Here is a 13,646-nt window from a genome sequence, read left to right as displayed (position 1 = left end):
GGAAAAGACTGCTTAGTTTAGGACTTGCTTCTTAGTAGGGGATGGTCGCAGAAACGGACGCCCCAGGGCAGACCCACCATAGGGTGGACAGAAGCCAGACCCACATAGCAATGAGGCAGTCACACCAGGTGATGGGACTCAATGACAGGTGTATGTGCGGGACATGCAAACCCCACTACCTGCGGACATTCATTCATTCATTCAACACTTATTGCTCCTACCTAGTGCTCCTCCTGGCTCTCCAAGAAGGGAACAAAACAGAAAAAAAAAATGTTCAAAAAAAAAAATCTCTGCTCCAAAAATGGAAAATGGGCAAAGGATCCCAACAGACAATTCTCTAAAGAAAATGAATGGCCCATAAGCACATGCTCACGATCATTAGTCATTAGGGAAATGCAAATCAACTGCAGTACGATACCAATTAATGCATACTAGGATGGCAATGTTAAAAAACAAAAGAATCCCCTACCCCAGAATATAGTAAGGTGGCCAAAATGTGGAGCAACTGGAACCCTCACACATTGCTGGTGGGAATGGAAAATGCTGCAACCACTGTGGAAAACAGCCTGGTGTGGTTCATCAAAAAGTTAAACAGCTCTAGTTGGTCTGACTCAGTGGATAGAGCGTCTGCCTGCAGACTGAAGGGTCCCGGGTTCGATTCTGGCCAAGGGCACATGCCTGGGTTATGGGCTTGATCCCCAGTAGGGGGCGTGCAGGAGGCAGCCAATCAATGATTCTCTCTCATCATTGATGTTTCTCTCTCTCTCTCTCCCCTTCCCTTCCTCTCTGAAATCAATAAAAATATATTTTAAAAAAAGAAATATATTTTTTAAAGTTAAACAGAGTGAACATATGACCCAGCAATTCCACTTCTAGGTATACAACCAAGAGAATTAAAGATAAATATTTACAGAAATATTTGTACACAAATGTTCACAGCAACATTATACATAACTAGAGGCCTGGTGCATGAAATTCGTGCACGGGTAGGGTCCCTAGGCCTGGCTGGCGATCAGGACCGATAGGAACCTTCCGGCTGCTGGCTGGGGCCTTCCTTTGTTCTGTGCCACTGCCTGGTGGTCAGTGCACGTCATAGCGAGCGATCGAATTCCCAGTTTCCCGGTTGAACTCCCGAGGGACACTTTGCATATTAGCCTTTTATATATATAGATAGCCAAAAACTGCAAACAACCTACCAATAAATGAATGGAATGAATAAACAGAATGTAGTATATCCATTTCATGGCATACTGTTTGACACTAAAAAGGAGTGAAGCACTGACATATGCTACAACATGGATGAGCATGTTGAAAACACGATGCTCAGTGAGAGAAGCTACACAAAAAAGGCCACATAGTGTGTGATGTCATTTATGTGAAATGTCAAAAACAGGCAAATCATGTTCTGGGATAGGAAGTGGATTTGTGGTTGTCAGGGGGAGTGGGATAGGGGGCGACTTTTAGGGACTTCCTTATTGGGGTGATGAAAGTGTTCTAAAATTGATGTAGTAATGGTTGCACAACTCTGAATATACTAAACCCCACTGAATTATACACTTTAAATGAGTGAATTTTACAGTATGTGAAATTATATCTCAGTTGTAAAAAAAATTCCTGTATGCCTGGAGCTGAATTGTGGAGAATAACAAAAAAAGGAAAGTGGAAAGTAAAGGTCTTAAATACAGTGATCAAGGAAGGTCTCACTGCAATGATGACACTTGGACAGATTGGAAAGGGAAGAGCATACCATGGTACACAACTTCTGTTCATTCAGTATGAAATTATCCTATCTAATAAAAGAGTAATATGCAAATTAACCATCACTCCGCTACACCCACAAGCCACGCCCACCAGCCAATCAGGAGCAAGTATGCAAATTAACCCAACCAAGATGGCTGCAGCCACGGAGCAAGCAGGAGGCTTGGGTTTCCCCAGCAATGGAGGAAGCCAAGCTTTCTGCACACCCTGGCTGGCCCAGGCATTCACTCAAGGCTACAAAGTTTCAATTATAGAAGATAAATAAACCCAGATACCAGGGCCTCTGCTTGGGTCGCCGGGGGGCATGGCTGGCCTGCAAACCACCACAGGCCCCTCGCCCAGGCCACCTCACGCCCCAAGGGAACCCCCACCCTGATCCAGGACACTCTTCAGGGCAAACCAGCTGGCCCCCACCTGTGCACCAGGCCTCTATCCTATCTAATAAAAGAGTAATATGCAAATTGACCATCACTCCAACACACAAGATGGCTGCCCCCATGTGGACACAAGATGGCTGCCACAAGATGGCCAGCAGGGGAGGGCAGTTGGGAGGGACCAGGCCTGCAAGGGAGGGCAGTTGTGGGTGATCAGGCCAGCAGGGGAGGGCAGTTGGAAGGGACCAGGCCTGCAAGGGAGGGCAGTTGGGGGCGATCAAACCTGCAGGGGAGGGCAGTTAGGGGTGACCAGGCCGGCAGAGGAGGGAAGTTGGGAGGGACCAGGCCTGCAGGGGAGGGCAGTTAGGGGCAAACAGGCTGGAAGGGGAGCAGTTAAGCATCAATCAGACTGGCAGGGGAGTGGCTAGGGGGTGATCAGGTTGGCAGGCAGAAGCAGTTAGGGGCAATCAGGAAGGCAGGCAGGTGAGTGGTTGGGAGCCAGCAGTCCTGGATTGTGAGAGGGATGTCCAACTGCCCGTTTAGGCCCAATCCTACTGGGATCGGGCCTAAACGGGCAGTTGGACATCCCTCAGGGGGTCCTAGATTGGAGAGGGTGCAGGCTGGGTTGAGGGACACCCCTGCCCCCCGTGCACAAATTTTGTGCACCGGGCCTCTAGTATAACATAAACACTTATTTGATTTCAGTGAACTCTGCCACCACTGTAGGGTTTGGATCAGTGCCATCCAGGGTCACTGGGGAGCTACAAAAGCAAGGGGCTGTGCCTGGACAGTCCCCACAAGTGCTGGGCTATCCTGGGCCAGTGGCTTGGCCTTTCAAAATGCCTCCCCTATGGCACGGAAGGAAATGGATCTCCTAGGAGCCATACCCCAAGGAGAAGGGAGGGAAGGAAGGGAGAAGGGATACAGAGGAAAAGAAGCAGATGAGGCAGTGAGAGTCTTGGGACATAAATAAATGGCCTTTTTGATTGAGAAAAATACAATAGAGCAGGCCATCCAATAGAAGCATAACATGAGGCACATAATTAATTTAAAATTTTCTAGTAGCCACATTTAAAAAGTACAAAGAAACCAGTGTCATTGATTTTTTTAAATATATTTTTTTTATTGATTTCAGAGAGGAAGGGAGAGGGAGAGAGAGATAGAAACATCAATAATGAGCGAGAATCATTGATTGGCAGCCTCCTGCATGCCCCACACTGGGGATCCAGCCCACACCCCGGGCATGTGCTCTGACTGGGAATTGAACCGTGACTCCTGGTTCATAGGTCGACGCTCAACCAATGAGCCACACCAGCTGGGCCTGTGTCACTGATTTTAATAATATATTTTATCAACTCCATATGTCAAAAGGTCTTTACTAGTACATTTAAACATGAAATCAAAATCAACAATTATCAATGAGATATTTTGTTACTTTCTCATATTAGGTGTTAAAATCCAGTGTGTATTGTGTATTTACAGCTTATCTCTATTTGGGTGCTAATTTTCACTGAAAATACTTGATCTCTTTTTATGTTTTAGAAAATTTTACAGTGGAACAAGTAGATTCACAGACTCCAGGTGAATCTGCTTACAAGTTTTCCAATAACTGAATCGAATATCAGACATTTCCATTGCCATTTAAATTACTTACAATTTTAGGCCCTGGCTGGGTAGCTCAGTGCATTGTCCCAATATGCCAAGGTTGTGGGTTCGATCTCCAGTCAGGGCACATACAAGAAGCAATCAGTGAATGCATAAATAAGTGGAACAACAAATCAATCTTTCTCTCCCTCCCTCCCCCTTCTCTCTCTCTCTCTCTCTGAAAATCAACAAATAAAATTAAAAACAAATTTTTTAAAGTTAAAGATTCAGTTCCATAGTGGCCACATTTAAATGCTCTGTAGCCACAGCTAGTCAGTAGCTACCATATAGAATGTGTATATCGTAGAGAATTCTTTTGGGCAAAGAAGGTCCAGGGCAGTGCTGAGCACAGAGAAGGAGATCAAATAAATGTTAAATGGAGAAACTTCTTGACTATCTGCCCCACCAGACTAGGTCTGATTTATCTCTTTCCTCAAGCCCAGCACCAGATTCAATAAACATGTCTCTAATATTTACTGCTCCTCACCCCAAACCCAGATGATCAACATTCCAACTAAAACATGACATGTAGAATTAAACAAAATGATTCAGATGGACTGCACCTTTAAAAAAATTCTGATGATGATGAAAAAGTGTCCAAATCCTCAATACTTCTCCCTTTCGTTTCCGACAAACTCGGTGCACACCAAAGGAGCAAAAGAGAGTGAACAAATTTTACCTGAATCAGAATTCCCACTCTGACATTGGACTTGGTTGTTTTATTCTCAATAAAGACAGCCTTTGACTGGGCTGGATCCTGTCTTTATTTAAAAACATGGATTTTTTGTATTAAATTTTAAATTAATGAGGGAGGGATGTGTTATAAAAGAACAACACGGGAGATCATTGTGCATTGGTTTCCTGTTGCTGCTGTAACAACTGTCAATATAAATGTTAATTTTTAAAAAATATTTTAAAATTGATTTTAGAGAGGAAGGAAGAGGAAGAGGGAGAGAGAGAGAGAGAGAGAGAGAGAGAAACATCAGTGATGAGAGAGAAGCATTGATCAGCTGCCTCTTCACTCCCCTACTGGGGATCGAGCCCACAACCTGGGCATGGGCCCTGACCTGGAATGGAACTGTGACCTCCGGGTTTATAAGTAGACACTCAACCACTGAGGCACGACGGCCAGCCGGGCTCCATTGAATTTTAGAGTGGAATGGAAGGAGGGAAGGAGGGAGGGTAGAGGTGGAGGAGGAGGAGGTGCAGGTGGAGGAGGAAGAGATGAAGGGAAGGGGAGAGAGAAAGAGAGATCCATATGAGAGAGACACATCAATTGGTTGCCTTCTGCATGTGCCCCAACCGGGGCCAGGGATTGAACCTGTAAGCCAGGTATGTGCCCTTGACTGGGAACTGAACCCAAGACCCTTCAGTGTGTAGGCTCATGCTCTAACCACTAAGCTTATCAACCAGGAAGGTGTCAATTTAAAAAAAGATAAAAATTGCATTAAAATATTATTTATTTCATTTACTGAGTTTCTTGGGCAATTTCAATTTTATGCTTATCTCCCACTCACACTATGTCCTCTCTCTGGTCTTGCTTATGGAGAATATTACTTGATTCTTATTCATTACACCCCTTTTTTAGCAGAGGTTAACGTTTTGACAAACTAGAAGTCCAGAGTGGTGACAGAGCCCAGTAAACATTCAATAAATTGTTCCTGGCTCTGCACTGGGTGCAGAGAGAGAACAGGGGACCAGAGCCCAAAGGAAGTCTCTCCCTCTGCCCAGGCTGGTGCAGGAGGCCCGGCGGAATGCCCACGCTGAGATCAGAACTATAGGTGTGGTGGGTTCAACTGTGTCCCCCAAAATGTCATGTCCACATCCTGATCCCTGATACCTGGAAATGAGACCTTATTTAGAAACTGGGTCTTTGCAGATGGAACCAAGTTAAGCTGACATCATCATGGAGTAAGGTGAGCCCCCAATCCAGTGACTGGTGTCCTTATAGGAAGAGGGAAATGTGGACACTCACATGGAGACAGTCACAGGAAGACGAGGCAGAGACTAGAGTGATGCATTTACAAGCCAAGGACAGCCAGCCATCACCAAAAGCTGGGAGAGACAGGAAGGACCCTCTTCTAGAGCCGTCAGAGGGAGCACGGCCCTGCCGGCACCTTGAGTTTGGATTCCTGGCCTCCACGGCCTTGCTCAAGTGTAGAGGGGGCTGAGAACAGAAGGTGTGGGGAGGTGCAGGTTTCTCTCCTATCAGGTTCTCACAGGTCCACAGGCTCAAGGTTCCAAGTTCCCTGACAGACACAGACCTTGCTTTGGGCGTGGCTTCCATATCTGCTTCCTGCATCCCTGGCCCTATCTCCTTCCCCCAGAGCAGCACTCCTGACCCTGTAGCTTCCCAGTGTCAACATAGGTGTGAACATTAGCCTGAGCCACAAAACATGATGAGATGTGCACTTGCCAGCCAGCCAAAGTCGGTTGCAAAGTCAGTTATCTGCGGTCAACTTTAGAATGCACAGGAAGACAACAAAATAATAATCATCAGAATGTCAGCTTCATGAGGCCAGAGACAGTGTTTCATTCTATGTCCTCCATGCCTGGGAGAGTGCCTGCCACACAATAGGTGCTCAATAAATATTTGTGACATGAATGACTGAATGTCTTAAACCTGTAGTTGGCACATCAAAGTGAGTTTGTTGCTAAGAATGGCATATTTAATCCATTATTCATTTTTAAAAACTGACTGATTGATTTTAGAGAGACAGGAAAGGAGAGAGAGAGAAACATCAGTTCATTGTTTTACTTATTTATGCATTCATAAATAAGTAAAACGATGTGCCCTGACCGGGGATCGAACCCACAACCTTGGCGTATCTGAATGATGCTCTAATTGAGCAACCAAGCTACCTGGCCAGGGCTAATTAAAATTATTTTTTTGTTAATCCTCACCTGAAGATATTTTTTCTATTGGTTTTTTGAGAGTGGAAGGGAGAGAGAGAGAAAGAGAGAGATTGATGTGAGACACATTAACTGGTTGCCTCCTGCATGTGCCCCAACTGGGGCTGGGGATCAAACTTGCAACCCGGGTATGTGCCCTTGACCAGGAATCGAATCAGAGACCCTTCTGTGCACTGAACAATGCTCTAACCATCTAGCAACACTGTCCGGGGCCAATTCATTTTTTTTTTTTTTGTCTGAACAGGTTTTATTACACACACAGGGGTGGGGCTCAGTCCTCCTTGGCTGCTGCTTTCTTCATGGCTGCAAGGACATCACTCAGCTCCTCTCTCTTGCTCTTGGCAGGACATGTGTCCCCACCCTTTTCTTCTTTTTTAAAAAAAAGATATTTTTATTGATTTCAGAGAGGAAGGGACAGGGAGAGAGAGATAGAAACATCAATAAAAGAGAATTATCAATTGGCGGCCTCCTGTATGCCCGTTACTAAGGGTAGAGCCTGTAACCTGGGCATGTGCCCTGACTGGGAATCGAACCATGACCTCCTGGTTCATAGGTAGACCCTAACCACTGAGCCATGCCTGCTGGGCTCACCCTTTTCTTTATTTAAAATATATTTTTACTAGTGGCCCAGTGCACGAAATTCTTGCACGGGGAGGGGGGTGTCCCTCAGCCCGGCCTGCACCCTCTCCAACCTGGGACCCCTCAAAGGATATCCTACTGCCAGTTTACAGGGATCGGGCCCAAACCGGCAGTTGGACATCCCTCTCGCAATCCAGGACTGCTGGCTCCTAACCGCTCACCTGCCTGCCTGCCTGCCTGATTGCCCTAACCACTCTGCCTGCCAACCTGCTTGCCCCCAACTGTCCCCCGCCACCAGCCTGCTCACCCCCTAAAGCCCCACCAGCCTGATCACCCCCAACTGCCCCGTGTGCCAGTGTGCTCGCCCCCAACTGCCCCCCCTGCTGGCCTGCTCACCCCCAACTGCCACCCCCTGCTGGCCTGTCGCCCCCTCCTTCCCTCCCCATTGGCCTGCTTGCCCCCAACTACCCCCCGCTGGCCTGCTCACTCCATACTGCACCCCCGCTGTCCTGATCACCTCCAACTGACCCCCACTGGTGGTCTGCTTACCCCCAATGGCCGCGCCCTCCACCAGCCTGATCACTCACAACTGCCGTCCCATCCTGGCCTGATCACCCACAACTATCCTACCCTCTTGGCCTCTAACTGCCTCTACCTCGGCCCCGCCACCATGGCTTTGTCCAGAAGAACATCTGGAAGGTCTCCCAGTCTAATTAGCATATTACCTTTTTATTAGTATAGATAGAGGCCTGGTGCACGGGTGGGGGCTGGCTGGTTTGCCCTGAAGGATGTCCCGGATCAGGGTGGGGGTTCCCTTGGGGCGTGTGACGGCCTGGGCGAGGGGCCTGTGGTGGTTTGCAGGCCGGCCATGCCCCCATGGGGTGAGGGTCCCCGCTGAGGGGGCATGGCCAGCCTGGGTGAGGGGCTGAGGGCTGTTTTCAAGCTGGCCATACACCCTTCAGGGTGGGGGTCCCCGCTGGGGTGCCTGGCCAGCCTAGGTGAAGGACTGAGGGCTGTTTTCAGGCTGGCCACAGCCCCTTCAGGATGGGGGGTCCAGCTGGGGTGCCTGGCCAGCCTGAGTGAGGGGCTCATTACTCCCAGACCCTCCTTTTTTTCTTTTTTTTCAGTGCCTCCTTGAGCAGAGGCCAGGGCCAGCTGGAAGCAGGTATCTGAGATTTATTTATCTTCTATAATTAAAACTTTGTAGCCTTGAGTGGAGGCCAGGGCCAGCCAGGGCGGGTGGGAAGCTTGGCTTCCTTCATCGCCGGGGGCAACCCAAGCCTCCTGCTCGCTCTGGCTCTGTGGCCGCTGCCATATTTGTTGGGTTAATTTGCATACTCACTCCTGATTGGCTGGTGGGTGTGGCTGGTGGATGTAGCGGAGATACGGTCAATTTGCATGTTTTTCTTTTATTAATGTAGATTGATTTCAGAGAGGGAGAGATAGAAACATCAATGATGAGAGAGAATCATTGATCGGCTGCCTCCTGCATGCTCCCTACTGGGGATTGAGCCAGCAACCTGGGCATGTGCCCTTGACCGGAATTGAACCAAGGACCTTTCAGTCTGCAGGCCCATGTGACGCTCTATCCACTGAGCCAAACCAGCTAGGGTCAAAAAATATTTTTATTGATTTCAGAGAGAAAGGAAGAGGGAGAGATAGAAGCACCAATGATGAGAGAGAATCACTGATCGGCTGCCTCCTTCCTGGCCCCTACTGGGGATCAAGCCCACAACCCAGGCATGTGCCTTGACTGAGAATCAAACCATGACCTCCTGGTTCATAGGTCGATGCTCAACCACTGAACAACACCAGCAAGGCTATTTTTTTTTAAGGTTTCAAAACTGATTTGTAAAGAGAGAGGAAAGGGGAGAAAGAGAGAGAACATCGATGTGAGAGAGAAACGTTGATCAGCTGCCTCAAGCATGTCCCCTACCAGGGATGGAGGCTGCCACCCAGGCATGTGCCCTGACCGGAATGGAACTAGCAACCTTTCAGTGCATGGGATGATTCTCAACTAACTGAGCCACACTGGCCAGAGCTATTTAATCAGCCCCCCTGTTGACGAATGACTCATTTATTCCTTCCTCAAATACTTATTCAGCACCTGCTATGTGCCAGGTGTGTAACCGCTGCTGTGGTCCCCTTAGTGATGTGCTGGAGCCCATGTGTACTGACTCCCAAAACTCACTGTCAGGAATTAATGAGTGGACCATGGTGGGACTATTTCCACCACAGGAACTGGCCAACACTACAAATCAGGGATCTGTTTTTATTTCCCAGTCAGACTGCATCATATCAGACAAAAATCCCTGCTCTCATGGCAATTATATTCTAGTGGGGAAGACAGATAGTAACCAAAATAATTAGAAAGTCATACAGCCCTAGCCAGATTGGCTCAGTGGATAGAGCATGGGCCTGTGGACTAAAAGGTCCCGGGTTCAATTCCAGTCAAGAGCACATGCCCAGGTTGTGGGCTCGATCCCCAGTGGAGGGCGTGCAGAAGGCAGCCAATCAATGATTCTTTCTCCTCATTGATGTTTCTATCTCTCTCTCCCTCTCCCTTCCACTCTGAAATCAATAAAAATATATTAAAAAAAAAAAGAAAAAAGCAAGTCATACAGTAAAATATAGATGCCATGGGGAAAAATAAAGCAGGGAACTGGACAAAGGAATGCTAGGAATGAGGTTATGATTTGAATTAAGGTGCTCAGGGAAGGCTTCATTGAGCAAAGGAGCAAACGTTTCAGTGAGCAAGTGAACAGAAGTATTTGGAGGGAAAAATGTTCCAGGTGGAGTGAAGAGCATGTGCAAAGGAAGAACAGCAGGAGGTTCATGTGGCTGGAGCAGAGGGAGCAAGGGATAAAGAAGGGGGAGGTGAGAGCAGGGAGTGGACAGGGGCAGGTAGTGCAGGGTCTTGTGGGCCTCTGGGAGGACTTGGGCTTGTACCCCAAAGGAGGTAGGAGCCCTGGAGGGCTGTGGACAAAGCAGAGATGAGACCTGACTTGGGTGCTCACAGGCGCCCTGTTGTGGCTGCTGTGGAGGGTACAGACTGTAGGAGAAGAGGGTGGGGGGAGCCCAGGATCTAGGGTGGAGGGTACTTGCACTGGTTCAGGTAAGTGATGATGAAGGACTGGACCCCATGGAGGCAGAGGCCGGGCTGTTAGTATTTTTGCTTTGCCCTCACCCCTTTTCTTTGCTATTTCAAATAATGTTGCAACAAGTGCTTCATTTTCATTTTTTAAATTTAAAAAATTTTGAATTTTGAACATTTTAATACAGTTCAGATCTGCGTGTCTGGTTCATTTCTGCTCCTTCACTACCAAACCTGGGGGCAGGGACTGCTTCAGTTTCTCTGCCTTCTCTTTGTGTGGACCAAGATATAAAGGTATCTGCTGCATCAGACTTTAAACTTCACATTATCCTTATTTTTATTGATCTTGACAGAGCTGTCATCTGTTCGCCTGGCTGTGAGCAGGAAGTCCTTGATTTCCTCAGTTTTGCCAGGCATGGCTAGAAGGCATACAGAGAGCCTGTGGCTGGCACCTCGGATTACCCCAGTATTCTCTGTGTACCATCCAAGAGGCACTCAGAGCAAGAAGCGAAGAGCCCTTTTTACTTTTTAAGAAACACTGCTGTAGTGCTCGCTTTGTTAGCACATATGCTAAAAATAAAAAGAACACTGCTCTCATAAATTTACCAAAATGGATTTGTAGACTCAAAGGTTTTGCATTTAAAAGTTAAAACAGCCGAAACTGGTTTGGCTCAGTGAATAGAGCGTTGGCCTGCGGACTGAAGGGTCCCAGGTTCGATTCCGGTCAAGGGCATGTACCTTGGTTTCGGGCACATCCCCAGTGGGAGGTGTGCAGGAGGCAGCTGATCGATGTTTCTCTCTCATCGATGTTTCTAGCTCTCTATCCCTCTCCCTTCCTCTCTGTAAAAATATCAATAAAATATATTTAAAAAATAAAATAAAAAAATAAAAGTTAAAACATTTCAAATGTTTAAGCTTGAAATGTTCAAACACTGAAAAAAGAAGTAGCCCTTCTTCCCCCCAACACCAATTTTTCTAAAGGTTTATTATGAAAACTTTCAAATGCATAGAAAAGTTGAAAGACTTTTACAGTGAATTGTCATTTGCCCACAGTCCATTTTCTCCAATTGCCATTTTCTATATTTGCTTTATTATATACCTATTCATAAATATATCAATTTTTTTATGCATCTAAAAAAATCACACTTATTAGGATGGCTATAAAAATTGGAAAATAACAAGTGTTGGTGAGAATGTGTACAAATTGGAACCTTTGTGCACTGTTGGTAGCTGCTGTGAAAGAGTTTGGTGGTTTCTCAAAAAGTTAAACATTGAGATACCATATGACCCAATAGTTTCACTCCTAGGTATTTGCATACCCATGTCCACCAAAGCATGATTCATAATAGCCAAAAGGTGGGAACAACCTGTGTCTATCAATAGATAAACAAAATGTGGTCTATCCAGTACAATGGAATATTATTCAGCCTTGAAAAAGGAAGGGAATTCTGGCAAATGTTACCATGTGGATGAACTTTGTGGACATTATGCTCAGTGAAATAAGCCAGACACCAAAGGACAAATATTGTATGATTCCATTTTATGAGGTCCCTAGAGGTGTCAAATTCAGAGACAGAAAAAAGATAATAGAGGTTAATAGGTAATAGGGCCCGAGTCCACTGTGAATAATGCTGCTATGAACATGGGTATACACTGAGTGGTCAGATTATTATGATCTCTGAACACATAATAATCTGGCCACTCAGTGTGTGTGTGTGTGTGTGTGTGTGTGTGTATTAATTAGAGGCCCGGTGCATGAATTCATGCATGGGTGGGGTCCCGCCAGCCTGACCAGGGGGAGGGGACATGGGTGGTTGGCCGGCCTGCCTGCTGGTCGAACTCCTGATTGAGGGGACAATTTTCATATTAGCCTTTTATTATATAGAATATACACTGAGTGGCCAGATTATTATGCGTTCAGAGATCATAATAATCTGGCCACTCAGTGTACAATCATTAGGGTCCCTGCTTTCGTTTCTCTTGGGTGTATACCTATGGTAGTTCTATGTTAACTTTTTGAGGAACCACCATACTGGTTTGACACAGTCACTTAAAAACTTTCTTCTTCTTGTGTGAACAGCATCCTAGTGACAGCCTGTGGCGGCTTGGACCATCACGGGATGATAAAGATGAGCGAAGTGACTAGATTCAAACTCTATTTCAGAGGCAGAGTCAACAGGACTGTGGATGGACGGGATGGGGAGGCTAATGGTGCTGTCCCCCCAGTTACTCAAGTCAACATCCTTGTACTTATCCTTGACAGGGTAAGACTCTTTCTCCTAAATTTCATATCCAATCCACCTGCAAATCCTGTTTGCTCCACCTTCAAAATTAATCCAGAATCCCACTGTCTGTTTTTTTCACACACCAGCCTGAATGACCCTCTTTTTAAAAAAATCCTCACCTGAGGATATGCTTGAGAGAGAGGAAGGGAAAGAGAGACATGGATCATCTGCCTCCCTTACACACCCCTTTTTTGGTGTAAGGAGGATGCTCCAACTAACCAACCACCTTGCCAGGGCCTGAATGATCCTCTTAACAACTGAGTCAGGGTATGTGTATCCCAGATTATGACAAGACCAGTGGCTTCTTAAGGGTAAAGCCTGCAGGTTGCCTTGCTCTCAGCCCCCATGGGTTAAATGAAATCCTATCTAATAAAAGAGTAATATGCAAATTAACCATCACTCCATCACGCCCACAAGCCATGCCCAAAAGCCACACCCACCAGCCAATCAGGAGCGAATATGCAAATAAACCCAACCAAGATGGCTACCGCCACAGAGAGCAGGAGGGAGGCTTGTGTTTCCCTGGCAATGGAGGAAGCCAAGCTTTCCGCCTGCCCTTGCCGGCCTAGGCCTCCACTCAAGGCTACAAAGTTTCAATGATAGAAGATACATAAACCCAAACAGAAATGGCGGCAGCCACGGAGCTGGAAAGAGCAGGAGGCTAGGGTTGCCTGCAGCGATGGAGGAAGCCAAGCTTTTCGCACACCCTGGCGGGCCCAGGCCTCCACTTAAGGCTACAAAGTTTCAATTATAGAAGATACAAAAATTCCAACAGAAATGGCTGCTGCCACAGAGCAAGCAGAAAGCTTGGCTCCACTCCAGGCTACAAAGTTTCAATTGTAGAAGATAAATAAACCCCAGATACCAGGGCCTCCGCTTGGGTCGCAGGGGGGGGGGCGTGGCCTGCCTGCAAACCACCACAGGCCCCTCATCCAGGCCGCCCCACGCCCCAAGGGAACGCCCACCCTGATCCGGGACACCCTTCAGGGCAAACCAGCT

The 13,646-nt window shown here is 47.0% G+C and overlaps 1 protein-coding gene across 1 annotated transcript; it reads right to left on the bottom strand.

Annotated features, from left to right (window-relative positions):
* Positions 1–10,570: 10,570 nt before the first annotated feature.
* On the bottom strand, positions 10,571–10,779 carry LOC308251005 (large ribosomal subunit protein eL38-like; the record flags this gene model as incomplete). The annotated part of the gene is given in 3 exon segments (XM_080673981.1): positions 10,571–10,641; positions 10,644–10,668; positions 10,672–10,779. Coding segments are annotated over 3 exon segments (204 nt in total).
* Positions 10,780–13,646: the final 2,867 nt, after the last annotated feature.

The sequence above is a fragment of the Plecotus auritus genome, assembly GCF_963455305.1.
Source record: "Plecotus auritus genome assembly, chromosome: 6".
Taxonomy (NCBI): Eukaryota; Metazoa; Chordata; class Mammalia; order Chiroptera; family Vespertilionidae; genus Plecotus; species Plecotus auritus.
Note: the sequence above shows the minus strand (reverse complement) of the source record. Positions and strands in the feature narration are given on the sequence as shown.